This window comes from Ranitomeya imitator, chromosome 3 (genome assembly GCF_032444005.1).
Source record: "Ranitomeya imitator isolate aRanImi1 chromosome 3, aRanImi1.pri, whole genome shotgun sequence".
Lineage (NCBI taxonomy): Eukaryota > Metazoa > Chordata > Amphibia > Anura > Dendrobatidae > Ranitomeya > Ranitomeya imitator.
Window position 1 is genome coordinate 574,670,773 of NC_091284.1, and position 20,323 is coordinate 574,691,095.

Below are 20,323 nucleotides of genomic sequence, written 5' to 3' on the forward strand. Positions count from 1 at the left end.
TCTAGATCTGTCCACATGTTTTGTGTTTTTTTTGTGATCCATGAATAATCGATAGCAATCTGATGCCATTGATACATCATCCAAGTGCTATCTGATTTTTGCTGCATGTTGTGTATGAAAAATGTGTTTTTTTGTTTTTTTTTTGTAGACAAGAAAGAGCTGCCACACTCAGGGGAAATATGGACAAAGATTAAAAATTGGGTTCAGCACACTAGAACAATGGTCTTTTTTGTGTGTATAAATAAAATTAGACGTATAAATCTTCTACCCCAATAGTTTTCTGCAGTTTATTGTTAATTGTACAGTATCTGCCATAAGCTACTTTCACGCTAGCGTCGGCCAGTCGCAGTGCGTCGGGCCGACGTACCGACGCATCCTGTGACAACGCAGCACAACGGGGGCAGCGGATGCATTATTACAACACATCCACTACCCCATTGTGAGTTGCGGGGAGGAGGGGGCGGAGTTCCGGCCGCGCATGCGTGGTCGGAAATGGCAGACACAACGCAACAAAAAACGTTACAAGCAACGTTTTTTGGTGCCGACGGTCCGCCACAACACGACACAACCGTCGCATGATGGTTGCGACGTGTGACAATGCGTCGCTAATACAAGCCTATGGAGAAAAAACGCATCCTGCAAACAACTCTGCAGGATGCGTTTTTCTGCAAAACGACGCATTGCGACGTGCGTCGTACGACGCTAGTGTGAAAGTAGCTTTAGCTTTTTAGATCTCGTAGTACTGCATAGTAAACTTCATCTGTACAAAATATTCAGTCTGGGAGTAGGTTTTCAAGTTGTGGACGTAATCAATGTTGTTTTCCATGGAAACAATTATTGGCCATTGTTCAAATGTACCCACATTTATTAATTGTTCATAATTCATCAAAGTGTTTTTGCCAGAAAACTTGTGTACAACACTTTGAAGTTTTGTGCAACACAGAGTTGTGCAAACATTTTGTAACTTTTGGCTGTTTTTCTATCAGTATGAAGCAGCTCTGACAATATGGGAAGAGGTGGGGATGTGCATGGTTGTGCCCCCTTATCAAATTCATCAAACGAGGTGACTTTCCTGACTCTAGAAATGTTATTCTAGCCCTTGACTGGAGTAATACTTCTGGCAAGGTGTAAAAAGGTGCACACCACTATGAAGATGCACCAAATTAATTAAGTTATGTGCACATCTTGAATTGGTTGTCCAATGAACGAAGTACAAAGGCTTCCTACGTGTTTAAAAAGGTCCCTTAGTCTGTTTCAGTAGGCTCCACACTTGACAGATGTCTAGAAGGTAGTCATTGACACACTCCACAAGGAGGGTAAGCCACAAAAGGTCATTGCTAAAGAAGCTGGCTGTCACAGAATGCTGTATCCAAGCATATTAATGGAAATTTGAGTGGAAGGAAACAATGTGGTAAAAAAAGGTGCAAAAGCAACCGGGATAACTGCAGCCTTAAAAGGATTAAGAAAAGGCCATTCAAAAATTTGTGGGAGATTCACAAGGAGTGGACTGCTGCTGGAGTCAGTGCTTCAAGAGCCACCCTACACAGACATATCCAGGACATGGGCTACAAATGTCGCATTCCTCGTGTCAAGCCACTCATGACCAAAAAAGAGAAAAAAACAGGACTTTTGCTCAGTGGTCCAAGGCGTTGTTTTCAGATGAAAGTAAAATATTCATTTCATATGGAAATCCAGGTCCCAGAGTTTGGAGGAAGAGTGGAGAGGCACACAATCCAAGCTGCTTGAGGTCTAGTGTGAAGTTTCCACAATCCGTAATGGTTGAGGGAGCCATGTCAGCTGCTGGTGTAGGTCCACTGTGTTTTATCACGACCAAAGTCAGCTCAGCTGTCAACCAGGAAATTTTAGAGCACTTCATGCTTTCCTCTGACGACAAGCTTTTTGAAGATGGAAATATCATTCTCTAGCAGGTCAAGGCACCTGTCCACACTGCCAAAAGTACCCATACCTGGTTTAAAAACAACAGTGTCACTGTGCTTCATTGGCCAGCAAGCTCGCCTGACCTTAACCCCATAGAGAATCTATGTGGTATTGTCAAGAGGAAGATGAGAGACGCCAAGCCCAACAATGCAGACGAGCTGAAGGCTGCTATCAAAGCAACCTGGGCTTCCATAACACCTCTGCTGTGCTACACCGCAGTGATGCAGTAATTGATGCAGTAGGAGCCTTGACCAAGTATTGAGTGCATTTACTGAACATACATTTCAGTAAGCCAACATTTTGGATTTTAAAATCCTTTTTCAAGCTGGTGTTATAAAGTATTCTAATTTACTGATATAATGACTTTTGGGGTTTCATTGGCTGTAAGCCATAATCATCAACATTAACAGAAATAAACACTTGAAATAGATCATTCTGTAATGACTATATAATGAGTTTCACTTTTTGTATTGAAGAACTAAAATTAACTTTTTGATAATCTAATTTTGTGAGAAGCACCTGTAGCAGGGGCTCACAGCTGTTGCACCCTGTGGGGTAAAACATTACCCTGCATGTTTTATTACAAGAGTTAGGCTGCCCTCACACTAGCAGTATTTGGTCAGTATTTTACATCAGTATTTGTAGCCAAAACCAGGAGTGGGTGATAAATGCAGAAGTGGTGCATATGTTTCTATTATACTTTTCCTCTAAGGCTGCCGTCACACTTGCAGTATGTGGTCAGTATTTTACATCAGTATTTGTAAGCCAAAACCAGGAGTGGATCAAATAGAGGAAAAGTATAATAGAAACATATGCACCACTTCTGCATTCATCACCCACTCCTGGTTTTGGCTTACAAATACTGATGTAAAATACTGACCAAATACTGCTAGTGTGACGACAGCCTAATTGTTCCACTCCTGGTTTTGGCTTACAAATACTGATGTAAAATACTGACCGCTAGTGTGACGGCAGCCTTAGTGTTTCTGCCGTGTCTTTGGTCCCCTGAGCTAATCATAAATCAAGTCAATCAGGTAGGAGCTCTGGCTACCGCTGAACTCATATGTCACTTGATGAGCTCAAAGGGCTGGAGAAGAAACACTCGCTCATATGATAAAACAAGCAGAGTAATGTTTTACCTCACAGAAAGCAGCAGCTTCAAGACCCTGCTATGTCATTGGTATAATCTCCTCCTCCCATGGCCAGGACTTATATGTGCCGACCATGTCCCTGTAGGGTCAGACACAACCATTACACAGTATATAGCAGGGGTACATAAGATTATCTCAGAACAAAGAACATTTTGTTTTAACACATCCAATTGTGGAACTTATTATTCCAAGATATATTAATTAAAGTGAACTTTGTTTTTTTGTTTTTTTTTTTTAAGGGGCCAACCCCTATAACGTCAGACTTAACAGATCAGCCCAGAGATCTTTTATGATTTTATCATATATACAGATTCACAAATAAAAAAGAAATGTTTTGCTCTTTTTCTGGATTAAGGCAGCGCATGCAAAGTGAAAATGCTGAATCGATTTGGCATTTGTCTCGAAAAGTTTACTAATGGGTTCTCTTTTGTATTAAACAACCAAAAATACCCCAGAGAGCCATATGTAAGCAATGCATAAAATGCGACATTTTTTAAACTATCCTCACAGAATTAACCATTCAACCTTTGATTCTAAATGAAGCCCTGCTGTCAGATATTAATCTGCAGTATGATGATGATTTTCCAAAAGAATGACTAAACCAGGTGTAGCATAAAATTCTCCTGCTCATTAGCGTTTCTTATTAATTAAAACAGCCATGTACAACTCACTTAAATCCTCCTCAGCTCTGTGCCTCAGAGAGTATATTATATGCAAGGCCTGTTTTATAGCTAGCAAAGTGTCACCTCAACGTATTGAAATTACCTGTCTAATTGTATTAAATGTAGCATGTCTACAAATGTCTACAGTGTGGTTGGCGGTTTCTTGTTTGCTGAAAATCACTTGATGCAGCATTATCCAGAGGCAGCTGTTCACAGGTCCTTCACCTCTCCCCGGAGATGACTGGATGCTTACATAGTTGGACCCCATCGTATAGAAGGATTGGTGAACATGACAGGTTGTTTGGAAGCCATCTGTTTAAAATGCCTTTTGCTTTGTGTGCAGTAATGAACTTGCGAGAAGCTGTCTTTATATTAATAGTCTGTTATGATGTCCAAACAGGTGGAAGTTGATGGGACTAAAGTGAATGTGTCCAGCGAGTGGAATCTCTCTTCACCGTTGATGTCTGTCAGCATAGGCGACACTCAGGAGACCGTTCAGGTAAGTGCACTTACTCTATTGAGATTAGCCGTATGACTCACTGCTCACCTGAACATTACAGTTAGCGTACAACCAGCTTAGCTTGGCTTTTAAAACTTTTTCGAACCGGTGGCTGATGAGTGACATGAGGTTCACAACTCCTTGCTGTGCAACTTGCCATTAGGGACAAGATGTCTAAAGGTACCGTCACACTAGACGATATCGCTAGCGATCCGTGACGTTGCAGCGTCCTCGCTAGCGATATCGTCCAGTGTGACAAGCAGCAGCGATCAGGCCCCTGCTGTGCTGTCGCTGGTCGGGGAAGAAAGTCCAGAACTTTATTTGGTCGCTGGACTCCCCGTAGACATCGCTGAATCGGCGTGTGTGACATCGATTCAGCGATGTCTTCGCTGGTAACCAGGGTAAACATCGGGTAACTAAGCGCAGGGCCGCGCTTAGTAACCCGATGTTTACCCTGGTTACCATCGTTAAAGTAAAAAAAACAAACGCTACATACTTACCTACCGCTGTCTGTCCTCGGCGCTCTGCTTCTCTGCTCTGGCTGTGAGCACAGCGGCCGGAAAGCAGAATGGTGACGTCACCGCTCTGCTTTCCGGCTGCCCGGCGCTCACAGCCAGAGCAGAGAAGCAGAGCGCCGAGGACAGACAGCGGTAGGTAAGTATGTAGCGTTTGTTTTTTTACTTTTTAGGATGGTAACCAGGGTAAACATCGGGTTACTAAGCGCGGCCCTGCGCTTAGTAACCCGATGTTTACCCTGGTTACCGGGGACCTCGGGATCGTTGGTCGCTGGAGAGCTGTCTGTGTGACAGCTCTCCAGCGACCAAACAGCGACGCTGCAGCGATCCGGATCGTTGTCGGTATCGCTGCAGCGTCGCTTAGTGTGACGGTACCTTAAGATATTTACAGTATCTTGTGTATCTTAAACACACAACAATTCTAGGTTGGCTAGTATAATACAAGAGTCAAATATCAGAAAATATTTGTAAATTCAATACCTCTTGCTTTTCCAAAATTAAATCTCTCACCATTTTTTTGAGCAAAATGTGGTTATTGATCACCACTCAAAGTTGAATGTGACTCCTAACGTAATAGAGTTTGGGGAACCTTTAGTATATAGGAATAAGTACGTTGTGTTACTAGAGTGCATCACGTCACTTATTTATTTTTATACTCTCAAATATATGCATGTATCAAGTAGTGCAGAGGCGCCCAAACACAAGTGTCATAAAGTTGGTGATAGAGGCCAGACAGACTGGATTACACAACTGACGGTTCACCATTTCTGTTTTGCTAAGCAATATCTCAAATCTTTACAATTGATTTGAGATATAGGGTTATTGAATCTTTACAATTGATTTTCATCAATTGCTTAATGTCAGTTGTATGGAAAATGTTTTGTGTACCTAGTTGGACAGAATTTTCAATGTAAATGGTTTTTCATCACTTAAGTACAGTATGTCATGACCGTATTAAACCTGACTGTTTAAACAGCGTTAACTTGATCCATGACACATACTAATATTTCCACAAGAAAATGTTGGATGTATCCTCTAAACGACATATGACATACAGGTATGGCTGTGGCTGCACAGTGGCTGTGGCTACGCAATATACTACGTCACTGGGCAATATACTACGTGGCTGCGCAATATACTACATGGCTGCGCAATATACTACGTGGCTCTGTGCTGTATACTACGTAGCTGGGCAATATACTACGTGGCTGGGCAATATACTACGTGACTGGGCAATATACTACGTGGCTGGGCAATATACTACGTAACTGGGCAATATACTACATCATTGAGCAATATACTACGTGGGCTGGGCAATATACTACGTCACTGGGCAATATACTACTTCACTGGGTAATATACTACTTCACTGGGTAATATACTACGTGACTGGGCAATATATTACGTGACTGGGCAATATAGTACGTGGTTGGGCAATATACTACGTGGTTGGGCAATATACTACGTGGTTGGGCAATATACTACGTGGCTGGGCAATATACTACGTGGGCTGTGCAATATACTACGTGGACATGCATATTCTAGAATACTCGATGCGTTAGAATCGGGCCACCATCTAGTATGTAATAAGAGGTAATGAAAACATCTACACAAACAGTATGTCAATGAAAACATTGTCTCTGTGCATGAAAAAACAGCCTCACTTATCTCCATATGCCGAGAATCAAAAATGTTACGGTTCTCGGAAAATAGTAACACAAGCAAATTTGTATTTTTATTTTTTTTTTTACACATTTCTCTTTTTTTTCACCACTTAAGTAAAAAAAAAAAAAAAAAAGCATGCATGCTTGGTATGTGTGTAAGCGTGCTAACCTGGAGAATTGTATTGCCAGGTCAGTTTTACCATAAATAAAATAAATAAGCTAAAAGATAATTGCAGAATTGCACTATTTTGCAATTTAGCCACTCTTTAGGCGCTTTAGGTTAACGTGCACTCCTTGAGTAAATGGATGCAGAAATTTCTGCACCACTTCTGCATCTTTTGGAAGGAAAATCACAGCCACAGAAATGTGCGTTTTTGCCAGTGTTTTTTTACTCATTTGATTGAGCTCAGTTGTGAAAAACAAAGGGCAAAAGCACACAGAGAATTGACATGCCGCAGATTATTTTCTGCACCAAATCTGCAAGTCAAAATGACTCATCGTGTTGACACTTCAGATTTCTCATTCGCTTTGCTGGCATCAGGATTGCTTCAGGTTTTGCTAGAAAATCTGCATGGCTAAAACTCACCAAATCTGCAACATATACACAAGCCCTTATAGTACATCACAATCTAAAATGGATGGTGTCATTCAAAAGTACAACTCATCCAGCAGAAAACAAGCTCTCCCTTGGCTATGTCGATGGAAAATGCAAAACCTTAAGGCTTTTGAAATAAGGGAAGGAAGAAACAAAAGCATAAAAATTAAAAAAAAATTGCCCAGTTAAGGAATTCGACGTCCACCTTCGGGACAATTTTTTTTTCTTACCTTCAGTTTCCTATGACCTACATGACCATAAAGAATGCTTAGGAGGGCTGGTCCAACTGACAGATTCCCTTTAAGAAACTCCCCCTATGGCCAATTTCATATTTTTATGACTTGAGAACAAAACAAAGTACCTGGAGGAAACGCATGCAAACAAGTAGAAAGTGCACAGACTCTGACTACTCGTATATTGTCTGTTGATTCCAGTGCTATAGGATGCAATCACCACGATATAAAGCCTATGCAGTTCCAAGATTTTTCAGTCTACATTCACCTTGATAAGAGCAGTCGTTCTGTAATGATAATCGGGAGAGAGATGTTTGCAGCTTTGCCATGTTTATCTCACATAATGTTACCTAGAATTATACCATTTTCAGGAAGTTTGCAAAAGTGATGTATTACACACTTTATTTTAACACCACTGTCAATATGGCTTCAAAGAGGACCTTTCTCCCCATTTGCAAGTTAAGCTGACTAGCTCATAATGAAGTGCTGAATAAAACGTAGTTTTCATTTTTGTTATTTCTCCTCTCTGTTACAGAGATATTGACAATTTCCCCTTCAACCAAGGAGACGTTAACAGAGATTTTTCTCTGAGGGCATTTACTTGTTCCCTTTTATAACACAGCCCAATCATAAGACGGTAGGATCATACAGAAGATAAAAAAAAGGCAAATGCCCATATGGGTTGGGGGACCAACATTATGTGTTTCGGGACCTCAACAGATGATAACCAGGGGAGATTAGGATACGGCATCTTGGCTAATCCTTTTGTTTTTTTACAGATAAGCCACTGCCAGACATCACAGACATAGACAACATACAGTACTGACCGAAAGTTTGGACACACCTTCTCATTTAAAGATTTTTCTGTATTTTCATGACTATGAAAATTGTACATTTACAATGAAGGCACCAAAATTATGAATTAACACATGTGGAATTGTATACTTAACAAAAAAGTGTGAAACAACTGAAAATATGTCTTATATTCTAGGTTCTTCAAAGTTGCCACCTTTTGCTTTGATGACTGTTTTGCACACTGTTGGCATTCTCTTGATGAGCTTCAAGAGGTAGTCACCGGGAATGGTTTTCACTTCACAGGTGCGCCCTGTCAGGTTTAATAAGTGGGATTTCTTAGGCTGCTTTCACACATCAGGTTTTTGGTTTCAGACACAATCCGGCAGTTTCAGGCACAATCTGGATCAGTTTTTTTCTGATGCCTGATCCGTTTTTTCCCCATAGAGTTGTTTTACTGCCGGATTGTGCCTGAAGGACATCCGTTTCATCCGTTTTGTGCCGGATCCGTCCCTTCAGGCTTTTTTGCCGGATTCAAAAAACGTCTCCTGCAACATTTTTTGTGTCCGGCGAAAAAGCCTGAAGGGACGTTTCCGGCAATAAACGCATGGAACTGATGTGTGAAAGAACATTTCCGTCGACCGAATCCGTTTTTAACACACTGAGCATGCCCAAAAGCAAACTGGCTCACCTGAGGATCGCCCCAGCAAAGGAAGACCAAGAGTTACCTCTGCTTCTAAAGAGAAGTTTATCCAAGTCGCCAGCCTCAGAAATCGCAGGTTAACAACAGCTCAGATTAGAGACCAGGTCAATGCCACACAGAGGTCTAGCAGCAGACACATCTCTAAAACAACTGTTAAGAGGAGACTTTGTGCAGCAGGCCTTCATGGTCAAATAGCTGCTAGGAAACCACTGCTAAGAACAGGCAACAAGCAGAAGACATTTGTTTGGGCTAAATAACACAAGGAATGGACATTAGACCAGTGGAAATCTGTGCTTTGGTCTGATGAGTCCAAATTTGAGATCTTCGGTTCCAACTACCATGTCTTTGTGCGACGCTGCAAAGGTGAACGGATGGACTCTACATGCCTGGTTCCCACCGTGAAGCATGGAGGAGGTGTGATGGTGTGGGGGTGCTTTGCTGGTGACACTATTGGGGATTTATTCAAAATTGAAGGCATACTGAACCAGCATGGCTACCACAGCATCTTGCAGCAGCATGCTATTCCATCCGGTTTGCGTTTAGTTGGACCATCATTTATTTTTCAACAGGACAATGACCCCAAACACACCTCCAGGCTGTGTAACGGCTATTTGACCAAGAAGGAGAGCGATGGGGTGCTACGCCAGATGACCTGGCCTCCACAGTCACCAGACCTGAACCCAGTCGAGACGGTTTGGGGTGAGCTGGACCGCAGAGTGAAGGCAAAAGGGCCAACAAGTGCTAAGCATCTCTGAGAACTCCTTCAAGTAGGTTGGAAGACCATTCCCGCTGACTACCTCTTGAAGCTCATCAAGAGAATACAAAGAGTGAGCAAAGCAGTCATCAAAGCAAAAGGTGGTTACTTTGAAGCACCTAGAATATAAGACATATCTTCAGTCGTTTCACACTTTTTTGTTAAGTATATAATTCCACATGTGTTAATTCATAGTTTTGATGCCTTAAAGGGAAGGTGCCACAATTTTGTTTTTGTATTAAAAATGATTGTTTATATAAACAACTATTTTTAATACAAAATTATTTTTTTTAACTTTAATATCTTTTTTTATTATTACCGTAATTATTTTTGCAGCCACTGGGTGCTGCCATTTTGCTTTACAGGAGTGTAAGTGTAGCTGCACGACACTTACACTCTGCAAAAACGGCAGCCCTGGGCATAGGACTCAGCAGTCGGAGTCCGACCGCATATCTATCATTGTGCAATGTGCTGCTTCCTGCTGTGATGTGGCCATGCCCCCTGGGCTGTCTCCACATCACAGCAGAGGCATGAGGTCGGCGCCATCTTTCTTCAGCCACAGTGCAGTGTACCCGTGAGCTCCACTGTGACAGAGCTGCGCTGTTGGAGGGGCAGCTCCATCTGTCTCCCCTCACACTGTCAGCGGCCGTTCCCTGTCCTCTGCTGCCTGTCTGATGTCCTCTTATCATGAGCTGCAGAGGTAACACGAGGGAGGGGGAGAGTCTCTCTGTGCTGCTCGCTCCCTGCCTTTCACTGCAGCCACGGATCAAGGACAACAGACCGTGATGTATCTATGACTATACTGTGTGATACTGTGCTGAGCCTAGTATGTTATCCTCTGCTGTGTGATACTGTGCTGAGCCGTGTATCTAATTCTCTCTTGTGTGATGCTGACTGCTGAACCGAGTATGCAATCCTCTACTGTGTGATACTGTGCTGAGCCGTGTATCTAATTCTCTCCTGTGTGATACTGACTGCTGAGCCGTGTATCTAATCCTCTCCTGTCTGATACTGTGCTGAGCCGTGTATCTAATTCTCTCCTGTGTGATACTGACTGCTGAGCCGTGTATCTAATCCTATCCTGTGTGATACTGACTGCTGAGCTGTGTATCTAATTCTGTCCTGTGTGACACTGACTACTGAGCCGTGTATCTAATCCTATCCTGTGTGATACTGACTACTGAGCCGTGCATCTAATCCTATCCTGTGTGATACTGTCTGCTGAGCTGTGTATCTAATCCTCTCCTATGCAGTCCTCTCTCCCCTGCATGTCTTTCTCCAGTGCACACACAGCTCAGTGCGTGCAATAACAGGAGCAGCTACGGTCATGCTGTATTATGGCATTATGTGTGATCTATGGCTGTATTATATGTGATCTATATGGCGGTATTATTTTTATCTAGTATTGTGGAATGATGTAAAAGCTATACGACGGTATATGAGAACTAGATTGTGGGATTATGTGTGATATGTGGCGGTATTATGTGAAAATTGTATGGTGGTATTGTGTGTGTTCTATGTGGCGGTATTATGGGAGACGTATGTGGTGGTATTATGTGTGATCTATATGGTGGCATTATGTGTGATCTATATGGTGGCATTATGTGAGAACATTATGGCGGTATTATGTGAGAACACTATGGCAGTATTATCTTAAGAAAGGGGACCCATTCTAGGGTGATTGTGGCTGAGCACCTGCACACGGGTCTGGGGTAATAGAGGGGGCAGTATGACCTCCAGTTAGGTGCAGTGAGGGGAAGGCTGGTGAGGCAGCTGAAGAGAGGGATCTCATTTTTATCATTACTATATGGCTACATTTCCTTCCCAGCATCACCCCGTACTTCGCCTGTCACGTCGCTTTCACACATCACCAGGACAGGATGGGGAAGACAGGATCTGAGGAGGGGAATGGGGTCTTTGCATGCAATGTCTGGATCAGAACAGGCCATCAATCCACAGGAATGTTTCCTGGATTTCTGTGGAGCAGACAAGCAGTCGGTCCATCCATGTGTATACATAGTAACATAGTAACATAGTTAGTAAGGCCGAAAAAAGACATTTGTCCATCCAGTTCAGCCTATATTCCATCATAATAAATCCCCAGATCTACGTCCTTCTACAGAACCTAATTGTATGATACAATATTGTTCTGCTCCAGGAAGACATCCAGGCCTCTCTTGAACCCCTCGACTGAGTTCGCCATCACCACCTCCTCAGGCAAGCAATTCCAGATTCTCACTGCCCTAACAGTAAAGAATCCTCTTCTATGTTGGTGGAAAAACCTTCTCTCCTCCAGACGCAAAGAATGCCCCCTTGTGCCCGTCACCTTCCTTGGTATAAACAGATCCTCAGCGAGATATTTGTATTGTCCCCTTATATACTTATACATGGTTATTAGATCGCCCCTCAGTCGTCTTTTTTCTAGACTAAATAATCCTAATTTCGCTAATCTATCTGGGTATTGTAGTTCTCCCATCCCCTTTATTAATTTTGTTGCCCTCCTTTGTACTCTCTCTAGTTCCATTATATCCTTCCTGAGCACCGGTGCCCAAAACTGGACACAGTACTCCATGTGCGGTCTAACTAGGGATTTGTACAGAGGCAGTATAATGCTCTCATCATGTGTATCCAGACCTCTTTTAATGCACCCCATGATCCTGTTTGCCTTGGCAGCTGCTGCCTGGCACTGGCTGCTCCAGGTAAGTTTATCATTAACTAGGATCCCCAAGTCCTTCTCCCTGTCAGATTTACCCAGTGGTTTCCCATTCAGTGTGTAATGGTGACATTGATTCCTTCTTCCCATGTGTATAACCTTACATTTATCATTGTTAAACCTCATCTGCCACCTTTCAGCCCAAGTTTCCAACTTATCCAGATCCATCTGTAGCAGAATACTATCTTCTCTTGTATTAACTGCTTTACATAGTTTTGTATCATCTGCAAATATCGATATTTTACTGTGTAAACCTTCTACCAGATCATTAATGAATATGTTGAAGAGAACAGGTCCCAATACTGACCCCTGCGGTACCCCACTGGTCACAGCGACCCAGTTAGAGACCATACCATTTATAACCACCCTCTGCTTTCTATCACTAAGCCAGTTACTAACCCATTTACACACAATTTCCCCAAGACCAAGCATTCTCATTTTGTGTACCAACCTCTTGTGCGGCACGGTATCAAACGCTTTGGAAAAATCGAGATATACCACGTCCAATGACTCACCGTGGTCCAGCCTATAGCTTACCTCTTCATAAAAACTGATTAGATTGGTTTGACAGGAGCGATTTCTCATAAACCCATGCTGATATGGAGTTAAACAGTTATTCTCATTGAGATAATCCAGAATAACATCCCTCAGAAACCCTTCAAATATTTTACCAACAATAGAGGTTAGACTTACTGGCCTATAATTTCCAGGTTCACTTTTAGAGCCCTTTTTGAATATTGGCACCACATTTGCTATGCGCCAATCCTGCGGAACAGACCCTGTCGCTATAGAGTCCCTAAAAATAAGAAATAATGGTTTATCTATTACATTACTTAGTTCTCTTAGTACTCGTGGGTGTATGCCATCCGGACCCGGAGATTTATCTATTTTAATCTTATTTAGCCGGTTTCGCACCTCTTCTTGGGTTAGATTGGTGACCCTTAATATAGGGTTTTCATTGTTTCTTGGGATTTCACCTAGCATTTCATTTTCCACCGTGAATACCGTGGAGAAGAAGGTGTTTAATATGTTAGCTTTTTCCTCGTCATCTACAACCATTCTTTCCTCACTATTTTTTAAGGGGCCTACATTTTCAGTTTTTATTCTTTTACTATTGATATAGTTGAAGAACAGTTTGGGATTAGTTTTACTCTCCTTAGCAATGTGCTTCTCTGTTTCCTTTTTGGCAGCTTTAATTAGTTTTTTAGATAAAGTATTTTTCTCCCTATAGTTTTTTAGAGCTTCAATGGTGCCATCCTGCTTTAGTAGTGCAAATGCTTTCTTTTTACTGTTAATTGCCTGTCTTACTTCTTTGTTTAGCCACATTGGGTTTTTCCTATTTCTAGTCCTTTTATTCCCACAAGGTATAAACCGCTTACACTGCCTATTTAGGATGTTCTTAAACATTTCCCATTTATTATCTGTATTCTTATTTCTGAGGATATTGTCCCAGTCTACCAGATTAAGGGCATCTCTAAGCTGGTCAAACTTTGCCTTCCTAAAGTTCAGTGTTTTTGTGACTCCCTGACAAGTCCCCCTAGTGAAAGACAGGTGAAACTGTACAATATTGTGGTCGCTATTTCCTAGATGCCCGACCACCTGCAGATTTGTTATTCTGTCAGGTCTATTAGATAGTATTAGGTCTAAAAGTGCTGCTCCTCTGGTTGGATTCTGCACCAATTGTGAAAGATAATTTTTCTTGGTTATTAGCAGAAACCTGTTGCCTTTATGGGTTTCACAGGTTTCTGTTTCCCAGTTAATATCCGGGTAGTTAAAGTCCCCCATAACCAGGACCTCATTATGGGTTGCAGCTTCATCTATCTGCTTTAGAAGTAGACTTTCCATGGTTTCTGTTATATTTGGGGGTTTGTAACAGACCCCAATGAGAATTTTGTTACCATTTTTCCCTCCATGAATTTCGACCCATATGGACTCGACATCCTCATTTCCTTCGCTAATATCCTCCCTTAAAGTGGACTTTAGACAAGACTTTACATAGAGACAAACCCCTCCTCCTCTCCGATTTTTACGATCCTTTCTAAACAGACTGTAACCCTGTAAGTTAACTGCCCAGTCATAGCTTTCATCTAACCATGTCTCGGTTATTCCCACTATGTCAAAGTTACCTGTAGATATTTCTGCTTCTAGTTCTTCCATCTTGTTTGTCAGGCTTCTGGCGTTTGCGAACATGCAGTTTAGAGGATTTTGTTTTGTTCCAATCTCCTCGCTGTGGATTGTTTTAGAAATGTTCTTACCTCCCTTCTGAGTATGTTTTCCTGGATCTTCTTTGTTCAAGTCTAATGTTTTTCTTCCCGTCCCTCGTATAAAAGACAGTGCTCTATGTACAATCCCTGGCTGCTCCGCGCACCAAACAGAGGGCCCCCCATAAACCAGCACACTGCTCTCCTGAAATACTCTGCTCTGCTGTCACCCTGCTCCCTCCACCACATATCTCCCAGAATCCTTGCTGCCTGCCATCCTCGGTGACTGTCTACTTGTCAGTATAACTTTGCAATCACCAACAAAATGGCTGCTCACTGGGTTCCTGAATATCATCCTCTCTAATCCCTTAGCAAACACCAGAAGGGGAGGAGAGGAGACATCACACACGTCAGCAGAGTCCGCCCATAATTACTGCAGTGCAGTAATGTGAGCTAGTTGTACACTAGGTTTTTGTCAAATTTCAGCAGCTGCTCCCCCTAGTGTTTAAAAGTGGAAATGCCAAACCTTTTCAAATTATTTTTCATATTTTACTAAATTATAAACAAATGATAATGTTTTTTAAGAAAATGTGAACATTAATTCTTTACATTTTTTCAATTGCTGGAAAAAAAATTTTTGGGATGGCACCTTCCCTTTAAGTGTGAATGTACAATTTTCATAGTCGTGAAAACGCAGAAAAATATTTAAATGAGAAGGTGTGTCCAAACTTTTGGTCTGTACTGTATGTGCGCTCATCAAAGCAAGTGCTCCAATGTATGGGAGAGTCAGGACGATGGTTGCCAGTGGAACCATCGTTCGACTGACACCTACCGAATGTGTATAGGGGGGACTTTCGAATGTATCATTCTGAAAAGGGGTTAAATTTAAAAGTCTTCGGGTATGTGCACACATTAAGTATTTCCCCTTTTTATTTTGACCACAAGATTGTCTGTGTGTTGGAAGACATCCTGGGGGTATCTTGAATGAGTCAGGATCAACAGTTGATAGACTGGACTAGACGTGTTTGTATGATGTCACATTTGTGGTCCACCTGGACACAGCTGGTAGTCATCTCAACTAGGCCATTATTAGCAGCCTATAGAAAGTACCGCAAATAATGATGTCCCTTTTTGTGCTGGCAAATTCATTTAGGTTTCCAGCCTGATGAAGGTAGTCACCCATTTCAAGCCCCCTCTGCTAAGATCGTACTATGCACTGGTGCACAGTGAATAAGTCATTGATACCCAACTAGGTGGAACTAATTTTCTGTGGCAAGGGAGCAGTGTTAGGAGGAGATGCACTCAAACCTCTGCTTATTTACAAGAAATGACAAATTATATTAATTAGCTGTGAACTGGTGAGAGGTTACATTGATATAGGTGGAATGAGTAATTACTATTAGTCTGAATTTTTATTTCTGTATCATAATCCCTCTTATTTGAATAAGTTTAATCTGTTGTTTGACATTTGTGGCGAGTCAAGCAGAAGTAAACCAAACTGTATACATTTATGCAGCCTCATTTATCACTCCTTTTAATAATGCTGTTCTGTTGGTCAAAAATGACCGACTTTGAACTTCAATATTCTTTAAAATATTCAAGATGCGGCTCTGAAACCCGTGGCCGACCGACCCATCCTCATTTAAGTCAATCAACCACAAGTTTCAGAACCGCATCTTGAACACCCCAAAAAATACCAAAGTTCAAAATAGGTCTCCCCAGACCGAACAGAACAGCAGGGTTTTAATATTTTTTGTTAGAAATACAGAATACACTTGCACAGAAAGAAGTTTTAACTGAACTTTTGAAATTCTTTGGTTAAGAAAGACATTTATATAAATGGACAAAAGCTGCTTCCTTCTGTATTGATTTGAAGGTCATTTTTTTTTCTAGTTCTCAGCTCTTTAGCCCTTTTGTGTGGGTTCTGTGCACCTCGCTCTTCTTGAGCATGCATCGTTAGTATATTACAGGAGTATTCCCTGATGTGTACTCAGCCAGAAGGTCCCAGTGTATGCCATTGTATAGCCATACAGTAGCATATATTGCCTATAAACCATATTATTTAAAAATGGTATACAAAAAAATATACTTTATTGTTGCTTACCCACTGTATAGAAAAGCACAGTTTGTTTTCTTTGTAAAACATATAGGGCAGTAATTTCTTTCCAGATCCACAAGAACACTCTTAGCCTGTATTGGGAGTTTATGGATAAAGCAGAAGTCCTGTTGGTAACTACACAAAATATCATGGAAAAATTATATTTGCATTAATGGGACCGCGCTAACGGACAGCGTTGCACGGCGAAATTAACTCCATGCAACGCGTCCGTTAGCGCGCCCATTAACAGCAATGGGGACGCGCATCACTAGCGCGTGCCATTTTCGGCACGCGCTAGCGATGTGCCGGTGTTTTGTGGCGCGCCGCGGACGCTGCTTGCAGCATCCGGGGCGCGCCAGCGGTCCGTTCCCCGCTCTCGCGCGGGGACGTTTAACGCGACCCCTTTACAACACATTGCGTTAGCGCAATCCGCTAGCGCTAGGCGCTAAACGGATTGCACTAACGCAATCTGAACCTAAGAACTTAAGCGTTCTAGATCTAGGACATTATGATTGTACCTCATTTTTAGTGCACTGCTGCTCATGCAGTTCTTCACACTATATAAAAAAAAAAAGTTAAAAACTCAGGCGTTAAACATATTTTTCTATTGTAAGAAGATCCTAAAAATGGAACATGTCTTAATTATTATTTTTTACACAAGTTACCCAGTGTGCACATATACTCTTGGAAAAGCTTCCTGTGTTTTCTTTGACATTGCCACAGGTCGCCATTTAACAGACTATGGCTAAAAGTTTGTTCTTTGGGACCTGATCTGTCCAGCAATCATTAGCATGTGGTTTATTTAACTGTAAAGGGAAGGAGAGCAGGCAGTATTTTCCTATACAGGTTACCATAGCAGAAAGAAAATAGTGCATGTCTTTAATATATATATATAGTATATATAGTATATATAGTACAGTATATATAGTGTATATATGTATATATAGTATACAGTATATATAGTTATTGCCCAGCCACGTAGTATATTGCCCAGCCACGTAGTATATTACCCAGTGACGTAGTATATTGCCCAGTCACGTAGTATATTGCCCAGTCATTTAGTATATTGCCCAGTCACGTAGTATATTGCCTAGCCACGTAGTATATTGCCCAGTGACGTAGTATATTGCCCAGTGACGTAGTATATTGTCCAGCCACGTAGTATATTGCCCAGTGACGTAGTATATTGGCCAGCCACGTAGTATATTGCCCAGTGACGTAGTATATTGGCCAATGACGTAGTATATTGCCCAGCCATGTAGTATTTTGCCCAGTGACGTAGTATATTGCCCAGCCACGTAGTATATTGCCCAGTGACGTAGTATATTGCCCAGTGACGTAGTATATTGCCCAGTGACGTAGTATATTGCCCAGTCGCGTAGTATATTACCCAGTGAAGTAGTATATTGCCCAGTGACATAATATATTGCCCAGCCACGTAGTATATTGCACAGCGACGTAGTATACAGCACAGAGCCAGGTAGTATACAGCACAGACACCTAGTATATTGGCCAGTCACATAGTATATTGGCCAGCCACATATGTAACAGGTTAAAAAAGACTTAAAATAAAAAAATAAACATATACTCACCCCTCCGAAGGCCAATTGAAGTCCTGGCCCTGTGTGCGGTGCACGCGGCAGCTTCCGGTCCCAGGGTTGGTATGAGCTCAGGACCTGTGATGACGTCGCGGTCACATGGCCGTGACGTCATGGCAGGTCCTTCTCGCATAGCATCCTTGGCACCGGAGCCTGCCGCTTGCACTGCCGAGGACCGAACGTCACGTCGGAGGGTGAGAATAAGGGTTTTTTTTATATTATTTTTAACATTAGATCGTTAGACTATTGATGCTGCATAGGCAACATCAATAGTAAAAACTTGGTCACACAGGGTCAATAGCGGCGGTAACGGAGTGAGTTACCCGCGGCATAACGCAGTCCGTAACTGCTCGCATTAACCCTGTGTGAGGGAAGTATGGAACAGGCACTGACTGCATAGGAGTAGGGAGGGACTAATCGGACTATGGCCGTTGCTGATTGGTTGCGGCAGCCATGACAGGCATCTGGCGAGACCAATCAGCGACTGGATTTCCATGACAGACAGAGGCCGCGACCAATAAATATCTATGACAGACAGACAGACGGAAGTGACCCTTAGACAATTATATAGTAGATATATGTATATATATATATATATATATATATATATATATATATATATATATACACAGTACAGACCAAAAGTTTGGACACACCTCATTTAAAGATTTTTCTGTATTTTCATGACTATGAAAATTGTACATTCACACTGAAGGCATCAAAACTATGAATTAACAGATGTGGAATTATATACCGTATATACTCGAGTATAAGCCGACCCCCCTAATTTTGCCACAAAAAACTGGGAAAACTTATTGACTCGAGTATAAGCCTAGGGTTCATTATTGCCCCATAGATGCTCCATATAAAGCTCTGCCACATATAATGCTCTGCACCATTCATTATGGCCCCATAGATGCTCCATATAAAGCTGTGCCTTATATAATGCTCTATACTGTTCATTATTGCCCCATAGATGCTCCATATAAAGCTGTGCCACATGTAAAGCTCTGCACCGTTCATTATGGCCCCATAGATATATATATATATATATATATATATATATATATATATATATATATATAATGCTTCATACTGCTTATTATTGCCCCATAGATGCTCCATATGAAGCTCTGCCACATATAATGCTCTGCACCATTCATTATGGCCCCATAGATGCTCCATATAAAGCTGTGCCTTATATAATGCTCTATACTGTTCATTATTGCCCCATAGATGCTCCATATAAAGCTGTGCCACATGTAAAGCTCTGCACCGTTCATTATGGCCCCATATAAAGCTGTGCCACATATAATGCTCCATACTGTTCATTATTGCCCCATAGATGCTCCATATAAAGCTGTGCCACATATAATGCTCTGCACCGTTTATTATGGCCCCATAGATGCTCCATATAAAGCTGTGCCTTATATAATGCTCTATACTGTTCATTATTGCCCCATAGATGCTCCATATAAACCTGTGCCCCACATGTAATGCTCTGCACCGTTCACTATGGCCCCATAATGCTCCATATAAAGCTGTGCCCCATATATAATGCTCTGCAGCGTTCATTATGGCCCCATAGATGCTCCATATAAAGCTGTGCCATATACAGTGGGGCAAAAAAGTATTTAGTCAGTCAGCAATAGTGCAAGTTCCACCACTTAAAAAGATGAGAGGCGTCTGTAATTTACATCATAGGTAGACCTCAACTATGGGAGACAAACTGAGAAAAAAAAATCCAGAAAATCACATTGTCTGTTTTTTTAACATTTTATTTGCATATTATGGTGGAAAATAAGTATTTGGTCAGAAACAAAATTTCATCTCAATACTTTGTAATATATCCTTTGTTGGCAATGACAGAGGTCAAACGTTTTCTGTAAGTCTTCACAAGGTTGCCACACACTGTTGTTGGCATGTTGGCCCATTCCTCCATGCAGATCTCCTCTAGAGCAGTGATGTTTTTGGCTTTTCGCTTGGCAACACGGACTTTCAACTCCCTCCAAAGGTTTTCTATAAGGTTGAGATCTGGAGACTGGCTAGGCCACTCCAGGACCTTGAAATGCTTCTTACGAAGCCACTCCTTCGTTGCCCTGGCGGTGTGCTTTGGATCATTGTCATGTTGAAAGACCCAGCCACGTTTCATCTTCAATGCCCTTGCTGATGGAAGGAGGTTTGCACTCAAAATCTCACGATACATG

The 20,323-nt window shown here is 41.8% G+C and overlaps 1 protein-coding gene across 1 annotated transcript in view; it reads left to right on the forward strand.

Moving 5' to 3' along the window:
* Window positions 1-20,323, forward strand: part of PCCA (propionyl-CoA carboxylase subunit alpha) — a 791,250-nt gene that overhangs the window by 599,546 nt on the left and 171,381 nt on the right. The window contains exon 20 of the mRNA XM_069757971.1: window positions 4,152-4,250. Coding sequence (XP_069614072.1) covers window positions 4,152-4,250 — 99 coding nt within the window. The remainder of the gene's footprint in view (window positions 1-4,151; window positions 4,251-20,323) is intronic.